Source organism: Phalacrocorax carbo, chromosome 1 (assembly GCF_963921805.1).
Source record: "Phalacrocorax carbo chromosome 1, bPhaCar2.1, whole genome shotgun sequence".
NCBI lineage: Eukaryota > Metazoa > Chordata > Aves > Suliformes > Phalacrocoracidae > Phalacrocorax > Phalacrocorax carbo.
Window position 1 is genome coordinate 194,171,853 of NC_087513.1, and position 26,338 is coordinate 194,198,190.

General features: G+C 41.9%; 1 protein-coding gene across 7 annotated transcripts in view; it reads left to right on the top strand.

The window, feature by feature from the left end:
* KATNAL1 (katanin catalytic subunit A1 like 1) overlaps nucleotides 1-26,338 on the top strand; it is a 42,374-nt gene that overhangs the window by 10,595 nt on the left and 5,441 nt on the right. For 5 of the 7 annotated variants that reach the window (XM_064441066.1, XM_064441065.1, XM_064441063.1 and 2 more), the window contains 7 exons: nucleotides 7,837-7,997; nucleotides 9,239-9,437; nucleotides 16,603-16,727; nucleotides 17,228-17,333; nucleotides 22,067-22,225; nucleotides 23,111-23,237; nucleotides 24,194-24,328. In XM_064441066.1, coding sequence (XP_064297136.1) covers nucleotides 7,837-7,997; nucleotides 9,239-9,437; nucleotides 16,603-16,727; nucleotides 17,228-17,333; nucleotides 22,067-22,225; nucleotides 23,111-23,237; nucleotides 24,194-24,328 — 1,012 coding nt within the window. The remainder of the gene's footprint in view (nucleotides 1-7,836; nucleotides 7,998-9,238; nucleotides 9,438-16,602; nucleotides 16,728-17,227; nucleotides 17,334-22,066; nucleotides 22,226-23,110; nucleotides 23,238-24,193; nucleotides 24,329-26,338) is intronic. The other 2 variants (XM_064441068.1, XM_064441070.1) reach the window with 2 other exon arrangements.

Sequence of the window (26,338 nt, forward strand, 5' to 3'; positions counted from 1 at the left end):
TCTGCTTATTAATAGCTTGTCTACAAAGCATGTGCATGTACAAGTGGCAGTGGTAGTGCCAAGCTTTCCTGGTGATGTAATAAGCTGAATGTTGTACAGGAGATATTCACATTCAAGTACTTGTATTCAAGCTCTTCCCCACCCCAGGGCATGCTGATATGAGGCATTGGTTCCCCATGCGTGTCCTTAGTTCCTGCAGAACTTGTAGCTGACGTGAAGGTAGAGCATGAGGCTTTCCATGTTTGGCAGCTGCATCACTGCATTGCCTTCACTTCTAGTGTTTCCTCCGATGACATTGATTCTTCCATTAAACTTTTAACAGTTCTTATCTTGTGAAGGTTACTTCAAGTCTAGTCATGTTGTGTGTTGTTTGAACTGCTTCGGAGAAGCCTGTGCACCATAGAATGTGTGCTGTACGTTGGAGGCAGCCTCAAATGAAAAAGGACCATTAACACAGTTTCCAGGATTTTTCCCTGGGGAAGGCAGCTAGCTCCTTAGCAGAGGATCTGACGTTGGCACCTTCTCAGATATTATCCCTTTTAGGTAAAAACAGAATGGCCCCTGACAGTGTCCCATAAATGCTTTAGAGAACTGTCCCCAGGAAGATCAGCAGGAGGTGGGGTAGTGCCTGTCATGCTGTGCACTCATGTTAATTCTGAAATTTCCAAACACGGTAGCGGCAGATGAGTTTTGTCAGAATACTGCTTTGCCATTACTGGTGCCAGCCCCAGCTCAGGGACAAACACCAAAAAGTAAGAAGCGTGATTAAATAAAACAAGTGCTTTATCCCCAGGCTGTTTGCCTTCTTGCTCATTTATGGGACTATCCTTAGCACTGGGAACAAAATTATATAGGCCTGAGAGCAAACAACGCAGCCCTGGAATCACTAGCTTTTCCATACCTGCACCTGAATGGTTTGGTGAGACCTATAGAGGTAGGCTTGCTTTCTTTCTGACTCCTGATAAATAATTGTTGTGCTTTCTCACTCCTTGAGACAGACTAAGAGGAAGTCTGATGATCTGGATGTTAGCACTGCTTTCTAGCTCCAACAGTAGCTACATCCCAACTGTCAGTAACATTCAGTAGCTGTCTGAGAGACAGCCTTTTCTGAAAAAAATGAAACCAAAAGTTGGATCACAAGAAACACTCATGCACAATATTAAAATAATATTTAGATATTCTTCTTAGATCATTCTCATGAAGAGAGTTATGCCATACACATTACATAAGTTTAGCAAAATTCAGGTCTAGCCCACTTGGTACCAGTAATGTGCAGAAGCAAAAGATTCCCATGCCTGTATGCCTCTTAGTGGCAGGAGAAGCAAAGCAGCCCTTACGTCATGGTTAGGGGGTGAATACAGTTAATTTTTACATGAAATTCTGCCTCTGCTGGCATATGGAACTAGCCTGTTCTTTAGGTTCTTCAGTTTCTCCACCCTCTGAGGAGGATACCAGCACTGGAACCTTTTGGAGGTGGAGTTTAGCAATCTCTAGCAGACAGCGTGTAGGTAGAGCTTTTACAGTTGGGAGCAGTCCACTGCATGAGCGTCCGTGCTCAGAGGAGAAGGTTGTTACTTAAACCAGTCTTTCTCTGAGATGTACTGTCTGCATGCACATTCACAGTCTTGAACCTCCTGAAGGATTCGTGGCACACTGCCGCTGAGGGGACCTGGCAGTATGAAGCATGTCCTTCCTTTCTCTACGTTTGTGCACAGCTCATGAACAGGTGTTTGTCCTGCTGGTACTTCTGAGGCAGTGAACTCAGTTTCAGTTGTTGTCATACATGTTCCCTTTCAAAACAGGAACATTCATATAAGCACCATCTCAAAGAACAGTTACAGCTCTGCAGCTGACCAGCTCGTACCTGTTACATGAACCATTGTTCTCTCTATCTGGTCACTTCTCTGCAGTGGGTGCTCCATCCTAAATAGGTGCCTCACACTCGGTTGATCTGTTTTGTTGCCTGCATACTACACGGGATTTTTCCAGCAGTTTATTGAGCAATGTAGAGCAGAGGTGAACCAGAAGTGGTTGGGATTTTGGGTCAGACTCCCAAACACTCTTGATCTACCTCTCTTTGCTTAGGTGTCATTGTTTTCAAATTTCTACAGGTTGATCTGGACAGAATGATATTCTGTGCAAGTATTTGGTTGCTTGTATTTCATGTCGCACAGTCAGACAGCTTCAGCTTTGCAACTGGGCACCCAGGTTTCAAGGGTTTCTTCTGCTTGGTGCTGATAGTTGTGAGGAGGAAGAATGCAAATGTGCATCATCTGTTCTCCTGGGAACAACTGACTGGCTCAGTTCCACTTGCTGCAATACTGCTTCTGGGACTTCAAAATCAGTGCTGACTGGGGGAGAGGGATTGTGTTACTAGTCTGGCACAACCTGAAGGACTTCAAAAGCACAAAAGAAGCATCCTGGAGGGTCCACCAAAGCAGCGGTGTGACAACATAAGAACTCCTGTGACCCTTTGGAAAATTCATTGTCATCAATTGCCTGGTAACTAGCTTGGCTTGGGGATATCAAGGGTGACCTGCTCTTGAGACCCCTATTTGATTTGCATCCAGGGAGTTCCCAGCTTTCTCTTGGGTAGCTGAGTGTAGCTCCATACTTATCCTCACTCCTGGGCCTTCAAGCTCTTTTGAAAAAGTTACTTCTTTGTTGTGCTTTGAGATTTGGCTGACATGTAGGTATATTCATCCATGTAAATGCAGGCTGAAACTGGAAAGACTCAAAATCAGAAGCAACTCATCTCTTTTTCTACTTAACAACAGTAAAAGGTAGGTCTATGCTCATGACCGCTACTGTGAACTTTACTTGTGTTGACATTCCCCCTGTTTATTCTGAGAGAGTTTCTTGGCTGTGGCAGTCTTTTTACTAGACAGCTGGCTTGAAGGAAAGAGCTGCTTCAGTGACAGTTCAGCAGCTGCAGAATGACAGCAGAGCATGCCCCCGGGAGATAGTACTGGCTTATGACAAGGCCAGTGGCTGTCGAGCAAAACCTGCTGCATGTTATAACCGTGTGCTCCGTGTTGCACAATATCTGAGAGCACAGGAGCCTCAGCCAGAGCTGAGGCAGGAGTTTAGCGATCCTCAGAATGCTTGGAGCAGCCAGAAAGGCACCCTTACTGACCATGGTCATTGCAGCAGGTGATTAGGTGCACTGTATTCTTGCTTAAAGAATAAAGGATGATTTTACTTTTTTAATTTTAAACACGTTTCGGTCAATCTATACTTGTGTTGTTTCTGCTTCATGCTTGCTTTATTAACACTTTGTAGGTTACTTCATGAGTAATTAAGGTATATTCTGCAGGTAACTCAAAGAACTGTGATTACAGGAGCTATACTTTTGCTCCATGGGATCAGACTGTATTAAGAGGCATCCGTTTTGGGTATGGTTTAGGGAATTGTTATTTTCACTTTTTTAAAATGGAGCTTGTTGAATAACTAACACACTGCAGGCAGTAATTTCAGGTTTGGAAAACACCTTTATAGAAACTTGATTGGTTTTGTTCCAGCATGGTATAATTTAAAACAAACAAACAAAAAAATAAACCATGACACACACACACCCCCCGCCCCCCCCCCCCCCCCCCCATTATTTGTATTTATGAAAGTACAAATACCCGTTCTTATTGCTATGGTAAGCTGTGTAGAAGTACAAGCTCTAGCATAGCAAATAAAAGCTGGTGATGCCAAAGGTACAACAGTTGCCAGATTGTGAAATACAGAGGAACTCACTGAAATGGTTTCTGGAACCACCACTAAGAAAGAGTGAACTCAACTCTTGGTCACTGGGTTTTATACCTATATGTTAGGATGTGTTTTCTGCTTGGTTCCTGTAAATCCTTAGGGCTGGAACATCAAGACAAAGCTGTGAAGCCACCCACTGGGCTGAAAGGCTTTTTATCAGGCTTACCATCATCACCAAGTGCCCATGACGCTGCTTCTGTGGAGGAGGTGATGTGGCTGGTAGGGGTCGCTGGTGGACCGGAGCGTGGCCCTGGGGAGCAGGCAGTGTCCCACGGTAGCTGAACCCCGTTAACAACCTGCCATGCCCAGAGAGGCCAAGCTCTTCCCCACCTAGTCTTCCCTCCAGCTGTACCGGCTTCTCTCCCTCTTCTGCACTCTGCCATTCTTTGTCCTGGGATTCACCTGATCACAGGGTAGTGAGCCAGTGCAGCTTGCTAATCCAACAAAAGTGTCCTTTATTTTCTTTTTACCCTTCTAGGCTAATTTGCTGCCATTTTAACAAGCTGGGCTACTGTATTGACATGCCAGAATTGAATCCAAAAGAGCAGTGGCAGAGTGTGGTTGGGGAGAAAGAGTGAGAAGCAAGATCTTCCAATTTGGCAGTGGTGAGCTGTTAACTTGGCCCACGCTATCTTCTGAAACTGCTTGAACGTGAATAACCTAAAAGCTTTTTTCAGGTTCTCTGGAACCTGAGCTGGAACCCCCTGAGGACTCTGGCACCCCAGGGAAGGGTGTGACGGAGGGCAAAAAGACTGGGTGAGTCCAGATTAGAGATTTTCCTGTTTGCAGCTTTCTGAGGTTACTTCAGAGTAGCACTGATCACTCAAAGGCGGTGCTCAGTCACCTCCATAATTACGGCACAGCCCTTCATGGCTCATGTCTGGCTTATTTGTTTCTCAGCTGCAAGAAACTCTTTCTGCACCTGTTTCATCTCACTTGGTTTCTTTAAGGCCTCTAGGAATTTATCAGCTGGCTTTCCTTTGTGGTCCTGTTGTCTGAGTACACTGAGGGGTTTATGTTAGTTGGTTTGCCAGTTACTGAGTAAGTGGCAAGGGCGTGTATTTCAGAGTTTGGCTGCTCAGGTCTGGGTGAGAGATGGCCGGCAGTCGTTCATCTGTTTTCAGCTTCCAAGGCATCAAAGACTCACTTTCTCTCAATTTTCAGATGCCATCCTCCTTGGTGGTCCAAGAGAGCTGTAAGACAGCACTCCAGCCCTCAGTGCTGGCAAGTTGTTTTCCACCAACTTTTCCACATATGTTGGAAGGGTGATAGGAGGAATCCTGTCTGTATTCCTGGAGCACTGATGTAGGAAGCGTCTGCCGCTCATGGAGTGGTGCCCTGGAGGATTTATGCTTGATCATTCCTTTGTACCTCACAGCAGCTGTTTGGCTGGATTTATTTTTGGACAGGAGGGATGTGTGTTAGACAGTTTGAAGGAACCAAGTTAGTAATCAATCACTTTTGTAACTCAGCTGGAAGTTCTTGCACTGGGGGATGTGTCTGCTGATTGTGTGATGAGAAAGCAAAAAGAGGAAAGCAGGGCTGGCATGTCTAGCATTGACTGTCTTTACTAGAGCAATCCTGCCTGAGCTGGATGTCCTGTGTCTGTAGCAAGATACAGCTACCCCATCTGGAACAAGCAAGAAGGCTGCTTTGCCCTCTGAAATCATCAAGCTCTTCCCATACCTCAGGCTCCTTTTGTATAGATGCATATAGAGCTCCTGGTGAAGTAAATGCAGTGTTGCAAGAACTGTACAGGGTCCTGGGGATTTACCCTTCACTTTGCCTCTGTCCTTACTGGTATCTTGCTGATGACAGTCACATATATTCTTCTTAAACAGGGTTTTAAATCAGAGAAGAATTTCTTTGTGCTGCTGAAATCTCCTAATTTGTTCCCGTAGTGGGAAAATTCCTGGAAAATATTACAGAGCAGAATGATGCGTTGCTGTGGAAAGTACCTGGTAGTATTTTAGGAGAACTGTAGCTTCCACAAAGAGGTGATGTGTGTTTGTTGCTGAGTGCTGTTGATTTAATCACTCATTCTTTTATGCACCTTACCCACCGAACAGTTATGTCAGATAGCATTTTCTCTCTTGAAGTTGCCCCACCAAAAGTGGGGGGCTGCTGCTGCTGTTTTGAATATGTAGAGTGGGGCAGGTGAGGAAATATGCCATTCTGAGAGGGGAAATGAGAATGGGAGAGAGAAATGGGATGGGCAGGTGAAAATCAGGCTGGAAGAGGCATGCTTCTGAAAGTGTGCTGACAAGATACAGCACCCTGCATGTGCCCAGCATGGTTCCTTTGCAAGCATGCAGGAAGACGGGAAGATCTCAGGCTAGTGGCCACATCTTTTCACCAGAAAGCACCATTAGGAAGAAAAGTCATAAGATGCAATGCTGTTTAGTACTAGTTCCCTGATTTGCTGCTGTTATAGACTCAGCAGACAGGCTGGATTTGCAAACCTCCATTCTCCTGATCCTCTCGATTACTCAGAATCTGGACAGCAAAGAGAGTCTGGATTTCAGGGAACATCACTGGCATCTGTCAGTACTGTCCTCAGTTGCCTTCATCTGTTTGCCACAATGTGAAGCCTTGTTGCAGCATTCCCAGGCAATATTCTTCCCAGCTCTTTTTCACATGGACGCATGACATGAGAGCAGCTGGGTGCCTGGTGTCTTTCCTTGGCTTTCTTGTAAGCTCACTTCAGATTCTGGCTTTTGATTCAGCCTTGCAGCGTATGCTAGTTGTAGCCTTGCTCAGTAGTGTGCCTAGTGGCAGCCTGTAAATACCCTCACCATAGTGTTTCTTCACAAGAGCTTTTAGAGGCTATGTACTTTCCCAGTGGATGGAAAGGTTCAGGATGTCTCTGTAGCTCCAGCTGTGAGCCTGTAACAGGTAAGATTCACATTGGCCTAAGGTAATCCTAGCTGCAGAGTGCCAATACTGATTTCCAGGTGTTCACAGCAATGCATGAATTAGTTTTAGCTGTGCACCAACACCTCAGTGAAGAGGTGACATCTGGGTATTATGACCCCTGAGCAAGTAAAAACCAAAGTAAGCATGGAGGTTGATCCCAAAGGATGGAAAGCATCATTGAGTGGTAGGAGGAAGACTGGTAAAATGCAGTACAAGTGCACTCAGGTGAATCCTAGCACATCTTAAGCTAATGCAGAGAGCTTATGTTTCTGAGTAAGAAAGTACAATGCAGTTTTTGCTGCTGGTATGTACCAGTGACCTTAGCATACAAAACTTGAGCTTGTAACAAGCCATATCACTTAAAGCTTAGAAAATTTCTAAACAGATTTTTATTTTTCCTAGGCTTCATGGAAAAAAATTGAAATGAACAAATACCAAGTAAATAATCTTGAAATTATTGCAGTAGTTCTAATTCCCTGACTAGTGGCAATAGAAACTTTAAGTATAAAATTCAGCTGCATAATTGTGCAACCTGATTTATTTCTGAGACATAATTTCCTCTCATTTTTATTGCACTTACTTTACTTACCATTTGAACTTATGCTATGGGTGTTAAAGTTCCCATCTTCTGTTTTAATCTTTGCAATTTGCCAAAGAATTGGCTTGTGATTTAACTGTATGGTGATGTTGTGCCCCTCACAAAGTCAGTTTTGTAATATTATATTTTGATTAATTAGCCAGTTTTATAACTAGGACCTTGGAGACTGTAATCAGAGAAGTTCTATGACAGAATAGTAGCAAATATGTTGAAGAACTGCCAACGGCACCCTTATTAGTATAGAAGTATGTGTGCATACATGTCAACATGCACACATAAATCTAAGCATCAGCACGTGTTATGGAAGAGTGATCCCTGCGTTAGCAATCATGTCTGGTCATGACATTTACAAGCAGGAAGATGAACTCAACAGAGATTCAATTGCTTATGCTGTGGTTAAAGATCTATTGTCAGCCTGATAGGTGTGGGGTTTGTGAATGGAAAGTCTTGGGAGTCCCAGCTTCTGAGGGTAGTGTATGTTTTGAGGTACTTTCTGTGTTTGTTTGGTTTTTTTTAAAAAAAGTTTGAATTGTAACCATTTTAAAATAATATATGTATTTCTCAAGGTCCGACAAGAATTAGTTGAAGAATATGAACAAGTTAAGAGCATTGTCAGCACTTTAGAGAGTTTTAAAATGGACAGACCTGCAGATATCCCTGTATCCTGTCAAGATGAGCCTTTTAGAGATCCCGCTGTTTGGCCCCCTCCTGTTCCAGCTGAACACAGGTAATGAGAGTGGGTAGAAGAAAGTTGGGTCACCATAATTTTATGTTCTTTTTTGAATGCATTTGTTACATGAAAATCACATTTCATTTACCCCTTAGACATTTGTAATAAAGAATAAATATAATTAACTGGGGAAAAAGTAATTAAACTACAGTCAGATTTATTGCTGAAGTTCTAAAGAAAGCCTCTTCTTTACTCTGGGAGGAGTGACTAGCTAAGTGCCTGGAACTAGACTCTGCTGGAGAGGTAAGTGGGCTTTTAGTGACAGTTGCCTTTCTCGTGTGCAGGGAGAAAACTCTTCCATTTCAGTTTATTTAAGCAGTTGAATTCATTGATGGCTGAGGAGTTAGTAAGGAGCTGGAACTGAAGGATCCTGAAGGGCACGGTGGTTAGAAATCGCTCCCTTGCTACAGATAATATGACCTCTCTTTAATCCATTGGTTTGTTTTACTGCTAAACATGTTGTTATACATGGTGTTTCTCTTCTGTAACCACCTTTAAGGTAACTTTAGTTAGCTAATAGTTTTCTCAAAATAGGTGCTTGTGAATTTTCTGAAATCCCTGTTTTCACCCTAATAGAGCTTGACACAGGTTGTTGGAAAAAACAAATGCAATTTAAAGTCAAGAATAACATTTATCATGCCAACATTTTTCTAACATTATAATAGCAAAGAATTTTAATGTGTGTATACTCACATAAGCAAAGGAACAAAGTAAAATGAGAGATCTTGGTTAACAGAAAGAAGTGCCAAGTTTATTTGTAAATTTATATGCTTTATGATTATCAAACAAACGGATCTTCACTTTTCAAAATACCCCAAGAATGTTAAGTGTAAAATTATATTAACGCTGGTTACTTTTGTAAGTGGTAGAAATTATTATCAGAATGTTTGTCGTAATGTTACATGAAGTGCAAGACATATTTATTCTTGTATCTTTCTTAGACATAAAGGCCCAATAGTTCATCTGCTTTTTGAAGCTGAAATTTAAATCTTGTGCAAATAAGTAAGGAAAATCAGCAACTCTTCCATGCTGTTAAGTTTGATAAAAACATATACAAAGCAAAATGTAGCACTTGCATCCAGCAGTGTTGCCGGACATTGTTGATATGCTGTTTGATTTGCAGATATAGGTAGATAAGACTTAGGGGCTTGTCAGCTTTAGGAATAATGCACTAGGGGAAATTATGAAATATTAAGACTCCTTTCTTCTTCCTGTTGCTCTTTTTTCACTGTTTTTAGCATGCTTTTGTTGTGGTTACTTGTTGTTAGGGCTCCACCTCAGATAAAACGTCCCAACCGAGATGTAAAACCTTTGAGGAAAGAATCACCAGGCCTGCAGCCCCGTGGGCCTGCAGGCAGAGCACATGCGGTATCCAAGAGTGAGAAGTCTTCAGGCAGTCGTGAAAGGGAATCTAGAGCTAGAGGAAGAGATGACAAGGTAAGAAGTGGGAAAGAACATGGCGGGGAGGAGTTACGATGCAGCAGGTGGCAAAGGGAAACATTTTTAGTGTTAGCTATTTAATACAGATAATAATAAGACACAATAATCCAGTGCAAGAAAAATTGGTGCTTTCCCATTGACTCATGGACAAAGCATGTATCGTGGGGATATTTAGTAATAATGACACTAAATTAAGCAAAGTTCTGTCATGTTTGCTCTGTCTTGATTTCAGATTTTTTGATAAGGAGGAAGCATGTTGGCCTTTTGCTGGGTGTTTCTTCTTATCTCAGTTAGATCATGGGCTTGACTCTAATGTGTCAGTGTCAATCAGGCATAAAGTCACTTCTCCTCCTTCTCCCCCACCCTTTTAAAAAAAAAAAAAAAGGAATCTAATTTAGGTCTTCTGTAAAGGTTTCCATGTAAAAAGTGCAAAAGTGAGACCAGTGCCCTTCTCTAGACTTTAAGCATTATGAATGAAGTTCCACAGTACCATTGCTTCTGCCATACTATAGTAAAATTTAGGTGTGCCTGGAAGTCCAGGACAGTTCTGTAAATCCATTGATGCTAGGTAAATCTGTGCTGAATTATTTGAAGTTATATATGTGATTTGAGGAAAATGTAGCAAATGCAAACTCTTGGCCACTTTCATTTTCTTTAGTGTATGAAAAGGGTTTTGCATTTATTATAGTGTTTAGAAAGATGTATCTTGGAAAGGCTTTGTTTTAAAAATAAACCCAAAGGATTAAATTAGAATATGTTAGAGATTCTTTCCACTGAAGACCCATGACAAAGAAGCAGTGCTGAAGTGAAAGAAAAGGAGAAACAGTGATTCACTATCAAGTAGTGATGTCAAAGGCAGGACTGTTTTGTGGCTGAAAAAATATCTGGGTGCAAATTGCTGTTTCTGAGACACTTGCATTTTTAAATTTAACTGTGGAGTCTGTGCCAGGAACCCAAGGAATCTGTTGTATAAATGATACAAGTTGAGAGTGTACTGAAGCAGCTTTACTTTCCTGGCAGAGGTACAAGAAGCCTCTTCCTATGGGGGCACACAGTATTGTACAGATCTTGACAGATGAATAAGAAAATATTTAGGCCAGTTTTCTTCCAAATTAATTTGGTTAGTCCCTTCATGGTCTTTCTATTACAGGTTGCTTCTTCACAGCTCAGAAAGAAGTCAGAGATATGTTTTTCCCATCACGAATTGCTTTTCTGATACACAGGAAAAGTATTAAGTAATCCCAGCCCTTATTACCTACCTGCCCTCAGTAGGTAGGGCCAGGGACGTTTTCAGCAGTGCCACTGAGTGACTGCACAGATCAAGTTTAATCATTTTAGAAATCTCTCTACCCTGGATTGATAAGATTTAAAATAACAAGTGTGCATCCTGCAAGCTATAAAAAGCTTCTGAAGATCTGTGAAATTATTTACAGTTCTGGCCGCTATACAGGGAATTGGGAGTCATGGTGTGTGACAGGTTCACCAGATGTGCTTGTGTAAGGCAGCCTTCAAAGTCTTAGCTCTAATGAGGGTGAACTCTGCTCTCCAGGCTTTCTGGTGATGAGCATTATAGGGCTTTACTATAAGGAGCCCACAACAACGTGACTTGTACAATACTTGTCTCTGGGAATAATGCGATTAGTAGCACTACTGCTGTGAGGTAGAGGAAGAGTTGTGAAAGTGTTCCATTTAATATGGTATATTTTAAACGCTACTCTTACCTGAATAAATTGGTCACTAGGTGGCAGAAGGAAAATATGGCTACTGTTCAAAAAAGCCGACCTGTGCTCTTGTTTTCACCTTTGTCTAGTTACTTGGCAGTTGTTTTACTTTCTTTGTCTGGGGTATGTATGCAAAAGTCACACTAGGTTACAAATTCTCACGTGTTGTATGACGATTTTGGTATGGGTTCCATGATTTTCTTTTGAAGAATATTTTGAGTGAGAGAGAAAGTAGCCAGGAATGGGAACTGAGACAAGTTAATGCAACTTTCCGTATTTTACACACAGGCATAAAAATAGGTTTAACATCCCTTTCAGTTTTATCCCTTCTTAGTTTGCAAGCATTATGTTCTTCAGTTTCTGAACTAAAGCTACAAGTAGCTTACCTCTGTAGCCTAGTATATTGAATCAAACAGGTTCAGTAATTCTTCATGTTCAGTTAAAAATAATAGGCAAAACTGAAGCTTCAAACCAGGTAACCGGATACCCCTTTTCTCATAATAAGTGTTTAAGCCCTGTAGTTCTTGGGTTTGGGTTCTTGGCTAGGACTACTTAGAACATGTAATAAACTTGGATGCCATGCCCATTTCCTGTTGGTGCAGTGTAATAGGTTGCACATTGTCCTGACTGTAATATCACAATGCAATATGCATATTTATTTGTAATATTTTTCACGATAACTATAGCTACAGTGTATATGTTTTAGAAGTGGTTTGTCTCACTTTACATGTGATGCCTCCTTTCAGTTTCTCCTCCCCAGACATATAATCTTTTCATTCTGACTGTAAACATCTTGGGATATGGAGTTTTAACCTGACTGTGCCTGTAAAATGACCCTTCATAGTGCTATATAAAATAATTTTGAACTGCAGCCCACTGGATGGTGTTTATCCACTAAACCCTTATATTTATGTGTTCCTTTTTCTAAAACACTGCTTTCAAGTCCTTTTTCCTTCTTAGTTCCACTGGAAATTATTAGGCTTGTTCTCAAGGTACCTTCTGCTGGATCATTGCCAAGAATCTTAGTTTCTGTTCAGTAGTTCAGATTTAAGAGGCAGCCTGAGTGCTACCTGTATGGCTTTTGGAAATTACATAATACCATATCTAAGCACTAGAACACTTTTTTAGGAGTACTCTTCAGGTCATTTTAGATTGCCAGTGGATGAGACGGTAGATATTGTGAAGGATATGAAATAGCCAAGGGCTGTGCTGCCATATCAGTGAAGGGAATATTAAAATTGATGAAGATATGACTTTACAAATTTAATTTTTTTTCTTGATTATTCTGATGTGCATCATCAGAAGCAAAGGCAAGGTAGACTGCACGAATACGGATGTGAGATGAGGTAGTTGTATTTAGATGGAGGCATAGACCTCCATGCACTGTGACTGGAATACTGCATCCAAGAACGCTGAAAGAACCAGTAGGTGAGATTGCAGGGCTGGGAGCAGAGATTTCCAGTAAAATTTATTGGGTCTGCTGTTGTCTTGTGTGAATGGTGAGTTGTTTTGACATGTCTGCATTTAGAAGGGGAAATGAAAGGTGATCCAGGTGATTGGAGTTGTTAATTTTACTGAAACAGCATGTAAAGTTTTACAACAGATTTAGAATGGGGAAAAAGTGAGACTTGGGACTAACTGGAAAGTGGAATAAAGTGAAATATGATTTCCTAAACAAAGGTGTTGCCTTTGCCAGCACTTACTTTAGAAAGTGGGAAGTAATTGTTAATCTAGCCAAGTGTGGTGTAGGAGAATTTTAAGGTGGGGATGAATTAGGCAGCAAGGGGAATGTAAACAAGTGGTACTGAAAGAAAAACTATCAGTCAACTGGCAAACCATTTATGGATTTCCTCAAGAGTAGGGATTGACTTTTGTTTTATATTTAAATTAATGATCCTGGCACAAAAAAGAGGGATTTGCTAATTAAATTTGCTGATGACACTGAGTTGGGAAGCACCATCACCAGAAGAGGCAAATGAGGCTGTTGTGTGGAAGGAATTGGATGACTTTGTCCTGGAGTCATGGAAATGGGATAATGTTCAGCAGTGCAGAGCAGTAGGCTGTGTATTTGGGGAATAAACCAAGAATTTCTGCTAGAAGCTGGGAGCTCAGCAGTGGAGGAGAAGAAAGATTTGGACGTATCAGCAGAAATCAGATCAGGCTGAACTTTCATTTGGCACATCACATCTTCCTGGCAGTGATGGGAAGGGCTGGCTGCCAGAGTGAGGCACAGCCAGGTGCCACCTTTGGCTTTGGCAGCAAGGGGCAGAGGGCGCATCTGGCAGTTGTTTGGTGCTTGTGTGTAGTGGGAAGAGCCTGCAGGAAAGCAGGATGTCTTCAGGACCCAGCTCTGATTGTTGCAGCCACCAGGGTTATCCTACACGATTGATCTGTTTGAGGTTGAGTGTAAGGTGGCAGTATGATACAGTCATGGGAATGAATGTAAATTAAATCCTAGGCCCAGTTTGTTGAGGCGTTACCGGCAGACAGAAGAGATACCTGTGCCGTTATAGGAGGCTCTGGTGAGGCAGCAGGTGGAGTATTTTGCATGCATTTCTACAACTGTGCTCAAGAAAGATGTGTTAATACTAGAAGAATAGAGCTTAAAAAAGGTTGCCAAAGCAAACAGTTAATTGTGTTCAGCTTATGTTCCATGAGGGGACTACTTGGTTTGGTAAATGAAGGCAGAGCACACACATGCTGCAGGTACATCAGGGTGGTGGACACATCGACAAGCAACTGCTGAAACCAATGCACAACCTGAGTACAAGAGTAGAAATACATTCATTTTGGAAATGAGGTTTTTGTTCCAGTGGGTTAGTGCAGGTCTGACAGCTCTTCATGATGGAAAGCTGAGAAAAATTTTGAAACTTAATTTTTAAGTCAGAACTTGGTTGGCTGAGGAGAAGGTTATGTGATGGGATTGCCAAGGGCACTTGGTGGGAGCAGTCTCTTGCAGTCCTGTATACCTCTGCCTGTTGGCATACATTCTTAGAGAGAAGCCATTGCAGCAGCTTTAATTAAAGCTGTTTTGGGAAAGTAATTCCACAAGAAGAGATGAGGATATGACTGGAAAAATCATGCTTACTCCTACTGCCTGGATTCAGTGACTTTTTTTAGAAATTATTTTTTCTAGTCTCTGTTCAGTTACCTGCTGACTGAGGATTGCACATTGGACCAGTTTGGGACCAGCATTAATAATCTTATTACATGTGAAAACTGTAAATAATTTAAATCTTTGTTTAATTCTGGAACTGAAAAAAAAAAAAAATCGAAACATCCAGTATCACTGAAGTGATAGCCAAGGTGATGCTGCAAGCTCATCTCCCAGTTGGCTGCTCTTCTCCCTCTGTTGGCAAGCCACGCCGCAGGGAGCAGGAAAAATAACAGTCCCAGGAAAAGGCGAGTGTGGCGGGAGCAGTAACTGGGGCTCTGGGGCCTGGCCCAAGTGTGGCTGGGGGGCCGCGACCTGGCTGCCAGCGCCCTCCTGCCCGCAGGGCCTTGCTTTCCCCTTTCACTTATTTTTAAATTTTTTTTTCTGCTTCTTTGAGCTGTGTTGCACCCGCCACCAGTGTCACCTGCATTGCCCCATTTGCCTGTTCACCACTCTTCTGACACAGCAAGCAGGCTGTGCGTGGATCTGTCAGCCAGGCTTGGGTACAGGGACTTGAGCTGCTGCTTCAGCTTCTTCTGTAGTGCACTGCAGCCACCCACCCTGCCTTCTCCTGCTTTTTAAAGCCTGCCTTAACTGTTTTACCCAGAAAAAAACCCCAAACATCAGATTTGTTTTGAGATACGCCAAAAAATTCTTCCACTAGGAAAACCACTCCATTGCAGAGGGATAGGAGACAAGTCTGTAACAAAGACATACAGCAAATACTTCTCATTTCATTGTCATTCTTTTTACTTCTTTCTATTTTTATGGTTACATTTAGCTTCCATTTTCTCTCTCCTGAAATATGCCAAACTCTACAGGGCTTTTTTCTCCTTTTCCTTTTTATGCCAGACCATTACATTTTTGACACCAGCTTTTTGTCTAAACACAACTTTCAGCTTCATTTCCATTGCAAAAAAAAAACAAACAACCAACAACCTGATCTGGGAGTGCTAAACAACACAGAGTTCACTTGGAAGCAAGAAATAAAAATAGTGGGAAGATAAACTGCTCCCTCACAGGCCTCGTGGGCAAACAGCAACTGGGAGGGGTGTAATCACTACCTTTTTTCTTTTTCCACAGCAAGGTTATTTGTGTGTCTCCAGCTGCCTCTCGGCCCGCCTTTGCCTAGGCTGCTTTTGTCCAGCCAGCTGGGATTCTTTAACTTGCTGCTGATAGTGTTTAGAAGCTGAGTTAAGTGTCCTAAAGTAGCTCCCTACTCAGCCTCCTTCGTTAAAACAGTGCAGCTGCTTTTCAGGCTCTGCCGAAGGCTGCCGTTGAGCTGGGAGGGGAAGCAGTTTCCTTCTGAAGTGGGAGAGGAGGAGTGTGAGCCCTGATGCTTCAAAGGGAAAATGTCACTTCACCCCCATAAGCTTAACGGCACTGTGGAAGTGTTAACCAGAAACTCTGGGCCGTTTGGGCAGAGGCAGAATAGCGGAATGAGCACGGCATGCTGCAGAAATTACAGTAGTTCACAGAAGCCTGGGTGACTTGGGAGCTTCTTTAGGGCTTTTGGTGCAGCCCTTAAATAAATATGACCTTTAAAAAGCATTTTAACTGTTTATGGAGCTGGCCTCTGAATGAGAGGAGAGAAATTGATAGTTTGCAGTCAAGGAAAGAAGAAATTGCTGGGCAGGAAGGCTTTAATTAAAATAGGGGAGAGAATCTTTTTCACTTTCCTCCATCAGAGACAATGAGTATAACGGCTTTTGTGTTTCTTTTCGGTGATGAAGGGGTGGGTGCCAGTTGTTTAGCTTTGGCAGGTAGTGAGGCAGGTCTAGCATGTTCAAAATATGCTTTGGATGCTCTGGTCTTCAGCCAGGAGTTAATGTAGCATTAAGTCATGACAAGGCCTGCTTTGTGAAGCTGTTTCTGCATTCATGCCTTCGGCTGGCCAGGAAGTGTGTCAGTTGCCTAAAGAGTGGTTTAGCACCGTTAAGAGAGTCTGGTTTGCTGCTTTAAAACCAATCAACCAACCAACCCCCCCACTGTGATATGTAATGAGCTCTGATGGGGTTTTATTGCTGTGAACTGCATTTATGAAGGAAGTATAGTGCTGTTGTGGTGAAAGCAACCACAGGTATTTGGGGACTCTTTGTGGACTGTAGGGTGTGAACATGTTGGTTTTGCTGGCCATCGTGGTGCTGAGGTAGCTGTGTTAAAGCTTGATACCTTCCTGTGGCCTCTGGTTCACAGAGGTGAACCAGACAATATCGCTATATATTGCTAGTAAAGGATATGTTGAAAGAATAATGTCCTTATGAGCCTGTACGACTTTCACTTCTAGGGAAAGAAAATACCCCAAGAAGTTGGTGATGGGGAAATACCAAAATTTGATGGAGCCGGTTACGACAAAGACTTGGTTGAAGCTCTTGAAAGGGACATTGTATCAAGGAATCCAAGCATTCACTGGTATGAGGATTTTCTCAATTCAAGTGTTTTTGCTAGTGTGGAGAAGGAGAGAAATTATTCTCCTTCTAACTCTTAAAACAGGGAGTCATCATAGCCTTCTACAGATAAACAAAACAAGGTCTTTTGGTTTTTAACAGTTTATTAATTTGATGACAGTTAAGCTTTTGTTGCTAACTGATATTATGTGCAGTACATCTATTACAGGTACTGCTGAAATGAAAGTACACTCCAGAGAACTCTAAAGATACTGCTTTGGTGTCCAAACCAATTTTTAATTAAGCAGCTCTGGATAACTTGAGTTGAAAATAATTTTTCCCTACCTTCCAAAAGTGGATTCATTTTTAGGTCACTGGATTATAGGAGTGCTCTCATGAGGCATATACTGGCATGCTAAAAGAGATGGTACTAAGTGAAAAGCTTTTCTATTTTTCTTGTATAAAAATAGAAGAAATATTGTTGTATGGGAATCTTTCTTATACAAGTTTCTTCATCTTGCACAGGGATGACATAGCGGATTTGGAGGAAGCCAAGAAATTATTAAGAGAAGCTGTTGTTCTTCCAATGTGGATGCCTGATTTTTTCAAAGGGATCAGGAGACCTTGGAAGGTGGGAATTTGTCTGGTGTTTTAGTAAATGGCAAGCTGTAGTTACATATCTCTGCTGCTGTAACATGCGGATGCCTGTAGCAGAAGGCTAAAAAGGCAAATGGGGAAAATGAGGTATTTGTTAATGAAATCCTGTCATAATGATTCATGCAAAATGCAATGAAGAAACAGCTGGAATTGTATGTTGGGTTTTCAGTAAATAATAATTCTTTTGTGTTTACTCAGTTATAGTTTGTTGACTATATAATACTTTCTATATGTCAGCCTGTGTATGTGAGCAAGCATAGACTATATTGACAGAAGCAGAAATGCGTAACAGACAGCTCTGCTTAGGATTATGGTGGACACTCTTCAACATTTCACAGAGGAAAGCAGTCCTTGGACGGTTTTATTCGGCATGTGCCAACTGTCTCTCACTCAAGACTGCAAACTGCTGGCTGGATGGTGCAAGGAAGCATGGAGAGAACGGGCTAATCTGAGTGATGATTTAGCTTTGCAGTTACACTTGCAGCTGGGCATAGTTGCTGCTGGAGTGGGAGAAATGCAAAGTGGGAGAATGAGCTGCAAGTGGAGCAACAGGAAGGCTATAGGACTGTGGTGGCCTGGCTGATGGACCAGAGGTGAGCCCAGTCTGGGCCTTGCTTAGAGCTAAAAAGGAAGAGGAGGGAGGAGGTTGCTGAGCATTTCTGTAAACAGAAAAGAAAATTATTTTGCTTTTGTTGTGAGCTGGATTGACACTTGTTTTGGGAATAACTAGTCACAACTCCAGGGCTTTCTGATTACTGAGAAGGATTACCAGGGAAAAGAGGCTGCTGCAAATTGTCTGTTATTCTGACTCTGCAAGGCAATGGCATGTGTAGAGAATGCTGTGTACATGAGTAGTTTCTGTGGTTTAGTTTAGTACACTGGTTCAGCAGTATATGTCACATCTTGTATTACTAACAATTGCCCTGCCTTTTCCTGCTTGGTCCTTGTACTTCTCTGGCTTATACTTCGGTCTGACCCTCAAAGCTGTCCTCCTCCAGCCTGATCCAGTTCTAGATCCCCGTTATTCTGCTTATTTATGAACCAAAGCCCTGTGGGAAATGATTACTGGAAGACTTGTCGTTCTTGGGGCTTGTGTTTACAGACAGTAAAGCGGGGAAGTTGGAAAGAGTGGGAGCTGACAGCGAGAACTGGTGATTGCTGCCTGAGGGCTGTTCATGGAGGTTTTAGTGAGTTGCAGGGTGGCAGCCCAAACCTAGCCGCAGGCTATACGGCCTTTGGGGTTTAGAGTGCTTATGGTCACTACTGGTGGGCTTGAGGTTAACCTCAAGGTTAACCAAGCTATCAGCTTGGACAGAGCCTAGATATTGTGGGTTGTAAGAGTAGGGTGAGACTTTAGTGTCTTTTGAACAGCTTAATCTGTCTCTTTTCCTCTTGGCATAAGCAAGTTGATCCATACCCTTATTATAGATATAGGGCCCCCATCTTTCCAGTCTCAAAAACTTTTAAGGGAGTGAAGAGCTGCTGTGCTTTTTTTCACTTATTAATATGCCTAGAGGATGTAGTGTCTGTCTGTCTTTAAGGCAGGTATCTCAGCAGACTGCAGGGAACACGAAGAGTGCCACTGGCCCTGTCTCCAAGTATTGTGGCAGTGGATAAAGAAATAACAGCCTGGTCTTTGAAAGAGTTACAGTCTCCATCTCTTTGCATGAGATTATCTTTTCCTACTGAGCAGCGTCACTGCTGAAAACTAGGTGGTTGTAGACATGGAAAAAAATTCTAAGATTATTTCCTCTCTTCAGTCTGAAATGCAAATTGATTTCTGACGAGTCCATGAAGAGTCTTCATTGTTAGCCTTTTCCCTGGTGACTTGTGAAGCTGTAACTCTTCTGAATTTATTTTTCACACAGAACAGCATGTATTTTCCCTACTGTTGACCTCTGACTGTGCTACAAGGATGAGAAGTTTTGAAGGGAGGACTGTTTCTTGCAGTAATCAGTGTAGCAGCAGGCATTTGTTGAGCCTAGGCATTCAGGACAGTAATTCAGGGAAAAGGCAGCCAGATCTGTTTTTGGATGTTCAGGCTCTCCTGAGAACAATTCCCAAGACAGCCCTCACAGTTTATGCCTGCATTCAGAGGACAGAGCCTTGCATGAAGGAGCCAGCTGTCTTCCCTGATTCAACACAGGTGCTGTGTATTTGCAGCCATGGGTTTTTGAGTGTCCACGGGCTTGTTCGCTCTTTTTCTCCAAACCGTTTTTTGCCAAGAAGGCCTGGTTGCTCACTGTGCTTCCCACTGCTCTGCTAGTGATTGTTACAACAACAAGAAGTAACCCTGCAGTGATTTCATCAGAACACTTACTCCCTGCGGTGCATTTCAGCTTCTTATTGGAATACTTTGGATTAACAGAGCCTTAGAGGAAGAATAAAGAAGTCTTTGTGTTTGTCAAGGATTTTAACTAGTGAGTAAGTGGCAGCCTCCTAGTTTGCAGAGAGAAAGCAATTTGATCCTATGCATTTCTGTTTGAAACCGTGAACATCTTGTTTTGCTGAGAACTCAAGTTCTTTTTTTTTTTTTTTAACTGATGTTTCTATCATCTTTATCCCCAGAGAGCTTGTTTTTACTCTGGCTTCACACCTGGTGTGGCTGCTTTGCACCTGTGTTAGGCATACATGATGCCACCAGTATCATGTGACAGGGAACGTTCACTGTAATAGTTATACTGGAGGCGCAAAGCAGTGGGCTTCGATCTGGCAGTGGGCGGCATGTGTAGCTGAAGCCAGAATTTGACCTTCCATAGTAACGGAGGACCAAAGCAATATCCAAAAAAACCAGGTCCTGCAGTAAACGCAGTGTGTCAAACACAGGCGTCAAGTGTGATTTGAATTGAGGTGAAGCTTGTTTTAAAATATTAAATAAACACATGTGAAACTTGGAGAGAACAGTAAGTCATCTCTGACCTACATATCACAGGCTGAGTAATTTCCACCCAGTTACTCCAGGACTGAACTTGCAATATTATTATAATATCAGTACAACTGTGCAGCAACTCAAATCACAGTATATGTCTGAATGTTCATGGGGAGAAAAAGAGTCCATTTGCGTTTTATGCTTGCTGCTCTGGAGCTTACGAAACCTTGGGCAACCTGAGGAGTGGCATTGGACTGTTAGCTGTATGGATGGAGTGTGAACGTTTCTGACTTAATTTACCAATGAATGTATGTTGAGCTTGCACTAGCTAAGTGTTAAACGACAATAAAGGTATTAAGAGTTAATGGAAAATGGAGTACAGAGGGGCTATTGCTTTTGAATAGTACATTTTTGAATAATTGTGTTCCCGGTTGATTTGTTTTTATAGATCTCTTCCATGTCATTCTTTGCACTTTTTGAAGTAAATTTTTGTGAGGAACAGATTAAATCTAATTTGCTGTGTGGCTTGCGTTTAACGGATATTTTATTGCTGTGGCATTTTATGTAAGTTATTAATTGCAAAGCACATTATGATGTGCAATTCTAATTCTAGCTAATTTGATTACCCTTGCAACACAGTACAACTTTAGGAAACTCTTGTTAGCATGTAATAAGATCTTGTGGTTGAGATGGGGGAAAAAAATCAAGCTCCTTGAGCACTACATTTTCATAGCGCTATGCTCAAAATCACAGTGCCTTATTCTACTGCTGTACAGGGATGGAGTATCGTGTTGTCCCTCTCCAGCACTGCTGCTGAAAGGGTGGAAAGACTGTCCATTAAGCTAACTGTATTTAGAAATATTATCAAGAGTGATTAACTAGTCTCAGTGCTACAACCTTAACACAGGTCCTCAGAGCACTGTGTGTCTAGCAAAAAACCTGCTTGCATAATAACGGGTAAATGTGCTGAGCTGCACAGATGTGTGCTCCTTACGTTCTCTTTCAGACAGACCACAGATAGAAAGGCAGTCTGATGATGTGGATGCCAGCCTGAGACTTAACAATTTTAGTTTTCTAGTTTAAAGCTTTTTGAATAATCACTGAGGTTCTTATCAGGGTTTTTGTGGGACTGAGCATTAGTTCACATGAGCCACAGAAATAGCAGTGCTCTTCTGCCGTCCAACAGTGTGGTGAGGATGGTGTTTCATGCAGGAATTGCTAAGATGAAGTGTATGGCCATAGAAATACTGAGATGGAGAGATTAAACAGTGTGACAAACTCTTGTTTTCTGTGAATGCTTTTGTTCAGACTTAAATGTAAAAATCAAGCACATTCATACATACATATCATCAGGATTTTTTGGTAAAATGTTTTTATGCAGAAAAATGCTCTACTGAGGGAACACAACTTTCTGCAAAAGTATTTTGGTTTCTGTGAAACTTTCTTCGTGAAGGGGCTTTTGTTTCAAAATTAAGAATTCCCTCTCTTCATCTGCATGTACAGCCCCTCGTGAGTTGGGAACGGCCTAAGTTCAAGTCCAGGTGCTGTCTGATTCAGAGCAAGGCTGTAAATCTCTTGTCTACTTCCCAGGTGATAGGTGCGGCAGTGGTTACTGGCTTTTGTGATTCATATTCCAGTGGAGTGGTAAGAAGAATAAATCCCAGAGCACCTCCACGCTGTCCTTAAAAGCAGGATTCTTGTCTTTTGTTTTCCACTGATGGCAACCATGTTATTAAACAATTAAAATACAAATCTTGGATCATATTGAGATATAGTGTAGAATACCAGTTGCAAAGTTTCTTTAATTGTTGTTCATTACCTTTGTTTTCACCTTTCAGGGTGTGCTGATGGTTGGTCCTCCTGGCACTGGCAAAACAATGCTTGCAAAAGCTGTTGCTACAGAATGTGGAACAACATTCTTCAATGTGTCTTCCTCTACCCTGACATCTAAATACAGGGGCGAGTCTGAGAAGCTGGTCCGCCTCTTGTTTGAAATGGTATGTGTTCAATGATGTGATCCGGATTGCTAGGGGGAGAAAGGATGTCTCTCTTGGTTTCCTGCCCCTCTGGTAGCATGTTGGAAGCATGTTACTTCATTGCACTGACACGCCCTCAACCAGATAGCCGAGCACAGTCTCTGTTTTACGTCCTTTTCTGATATGTCATTGAGGATTAAGGAGGAAATGGTTCATCACCCATGTTTAGGATAGTGTCTTCCAGGCTAGATGTAGAGTCATGACCTTGACAGAAATTCAGTTCTTGCTTGGTTATGGGATAAGCCTATAGGAAGTAGTTTTGAAATTGGAAGGGATTGCAAACTGTTAGTCTAGAAGCAATACATGTTTTGGTTCTGTTTCTGTTCTGAATGATGGACACAAGCCTCTCTGAAGTTCTGGGTGCGATCCATCATGTGGGGTATGTGAAAAGCATGCCCATGCAGACCTATGCTGAAGGGTCATTCACCTCTTTGGGATCCTTGCTGCACTTCTACCATACTTTCAGTTAAAACCTGTCTCTGTTGAGACAGGCTGAGCTCTCTTCTGTCCCCTGGGCTTTCCCCTCACTGCAGAAAAAACTGGACATGTTTTAAAAAAACATGTCCTGCATGAAAAACTGCCTGTATTTTGATTGTATTCCTTTTTGCCCTTTGCAAGACTAGTTGCTGGGGAAAACCAACAAACACTGAAAGACCCCTGACTTGAGGAGTACAATTTAAACTTAACCATATGCCAAACAGTTTGTAAATCAAGACCTTGAATTATTTTCTTGTGACAGGCAGGGAGAAGATGTATGTATTATGTCTAGTGGGACTGGGTCGTGGTCTGATGAGGGCCTGTGCTTGCTGCTGCAGCCTTAATAGTGATGTTTTCATTTGAATAAAGGCGAGGTTTTATGCTCCAACAACAATCTTCATTGATGAGATAGATTCCATCTGCAGCCGCAGAGGCACATCCGATGAGCATGAGGCGAGTCGCAGAGTCAAGTCAGAGCTGCTTGTGCAAATGGACGGTAACAAATGTTTAGATCTGAGTTTGGGGCTGGGGTGCTGTTTCTGTACAGGTGGGAATAGAAGAACTTGAGCGATCTGGAAAACCTGGCTTTATAGATGGGAGAAAAATAAGGCAGAATTTGAGAGTAGTGTATTTTTGGAGTGTTCAAAGGCAGACGCCTGAAAAGGGTGTTCTACTTCATTTTGTCTAAAATGGCTGTTTTGATGGTAAATTGAAAACTCATATTTAAGAGACACAGACTCTGGGAGAAGCAGATAATGGAGATTTGTGCAGTTTAATATAGGTCTTTAATTTTCATGCAATTTAAACAAATTTCTCCCCTTTGCTAGAGTCTCCAGCTTGGGGATCCCATTGTGAGATCTGATTTTGCTGTATTCTGTGGTGGCAACTAATAATTCCCTTTTAGTCAGATTTTGTACCTGTTCTGTGCAGGTGCACATAACGAGGATGACCATCTGAGGAATATTGCATGGTGTAGTAGTTTGATAACCACCTCTGTATTGCAGTTGTAGTTTCTATTTATAATGTCCTCAACTGTGCAGGCTCACTGTGGTAAACCCAGGGTAGGCAACTTTTTGCCCCAAAGTGATAATTTCTTTGCAGCCCTCATTTGGGAGGCTAAGGAGGGATTCCTATTTCTTCTATGGCCTGATATGACAGAGATAGCACTTCAGTGGGTCTAGTAGGGCTGCACTCACATATGACTGTGTTATTAGCACTGTCAAAGAAAGCCCTCCCCTGACTCAGCAAAAGAATGAACTTTCCCCTTCTCTGTGACATTGATCGTCTTGTCACACCTAAGCTATGGAGAGTTTGGAAAGCAGAACTAGGACTACACAGAGCTGTTGCTTAGCTTTGTCCAGGCTTTTGCAATACTGGGGCAGTGTTTCTTAGCAAGAATCTCAATCAATAAGAGCTGTGGAGTGAAATTTTTCTAAACTGTTGTGCTTGCAGGGGTAGGTGGTGCTCTGGAAAATGATGACCCTTCCAAGATGGTTATGGTATTAGCAGCTACAAATTTTCCGTGGGATATTGATGAAGCTCTTCGACGGAGGCTGGAGAAGAGGATTTATATACCTTTGCCCACAGGTATGTTTGCTACGAGCATTTTCCTTTAAAATGGTCTTTGCAAGACAAGCTTTTAGGACTAGTGCGGGACTGTTGGGTTTGGGACGAATCTTGATGTTTTTGTGATGAGCAGTGAAATTCAGGGGTTAATCATTTTGCTGGGTTGCTTTATTTTCAAAGAGAGTGAGAGAAAGAGAAAAAAATACCACTTGCTTGGGGGCTTACAAACAAAGAGCTGCGGCATTTCATTGCAAGCCCATTGATGGGTTCTTACATTTTGAAAGAGAGTTAGTTTTAATGAGCCTGGAATTATTTTAAATGTTTAACAGTCAGTCCTTGAGTGATCATCAAAGGCAGCCTTTGGACATATTCAGAAATATTGCAAATGCACTCCGTGCCCTTGCAGACAAATGCAAAGAAGTGGATCCATGAATTTTCACTTACAGGCTTAGTTCATTGTAAATCACTGCTTGCTCGCCTTTATGACTGTGCTTCAAGTCACTCAGAATGCAGCAGGCTGATTGCTTTCCTGCCCTAAGACGTCTCGGCTTGTATTGTCTTTCCTAGCTGTCATTCACCTGTCCTATTAATTTTGAGATTCCTATCACTTGAAGTTTGCATAGCCTCGTTTCTTGTTGGTGTAGTGGATGCCTCATCTCCCTGCATGAGCACTCAAGATAAGAGGACGTGTGTTCATGGTGACAGCAGTTGTGATTGAGTTTAGCAGGTATAAGGACACTTAATAGTTCTACAGCTTGTCTTTGCAGCTTACAGGCGGTAACAACTCCTAACAGGATGCCTGTCTTTATGACCAATTAGTTTAAAATCCTATCAGCTCTTGCTCTTGTTTCTAATTAAACCAGACTGGGTTTGGGCACAGTGTGTTACACCCTGGACAACATACGAGATGTGCTCCAGTTTTATTTCCAATCTTATGTTCTGTTTCATCTATTCTGTAAACAAGAATGTTGAGCTGTTCTGGGCAAGTCTAAATGATGCATTTATAACTGTGCTGTGTGATTTGTTGTGGTCAGGCATTTTAATTTATAAAGTGATATGATACATCATGTGTACACCTGTATATTGTGGAATTTGATGCAAGTATATATTCTACCATGTTTCATTTTCAAAATACTGCAAGGACTTGCTTAGCCCCATAGCAAAGATTAGAAGAATGTTCTCTGATACAGGACACCCTCTGCAGGTATGCTGTATGTGCATTGTGCTTTGTAAATAATAAATCCCCATTTATAGCTAGTGCGAATTGTGTGTGATTGATAACTCTATTCTTGACAGTTCTGCAAAGTGCACAAAACCAGCAGCTTTAGACAAGCTTTCTACTTTCTTTTATATTTCCCCTCCCCTTTTTTTCATTAGGGACATAAAACATAGGTGTGGATATTTCCTTAAGACTTTTAACCTTTCCTACTGGTATTTCTTCTGTTGTGGTCGTCCTCTTTTCTAGGTCATAAAAATTGGTCACTATGGAAATAAAGATGCTGAGCTGGTATATTTTTCTGTACAGTAAAAGCCAGGAAAGCATTTGTCCTCCTCTTTACCACCCTTGTGCAGAGTAACACCGAGGCTGTCAGGCTTCAGCAGCTTTCTTGGGTCCCAACCGAGTAAAGTGCTTAAACATATGCTTAAAGTTCAGCCTATTGTTAAGGGGTTTGTGCTGTCTGAAGCTCTGTTAATAGAATACTCATTGTGGTTCTAATGAAACTTTGTGAATAATATGCAATCAAATACTTGAACAGCGAGTGAATCCAAAGGGACGTGAGAAGAAGCAGACATTTGTAGGACTGTGCTTTGGTGCCCTTGGGTAGTATGTGACCAAATGCTTCGTCACCTGAGACATAACAGACATTTTTAATGACGTATGGCTTTGGAAAATGTCTCAAGGGTGTGCTGTTCTAATATACTACTTTTAACCATATACTTTGCTGTATTTGATTGCACAATTTACTATGTTTTGTTCTGTCTCTTATATGAAACCCTTTTGTTTGTACTTTTCACTGAAAAATCTAAGTT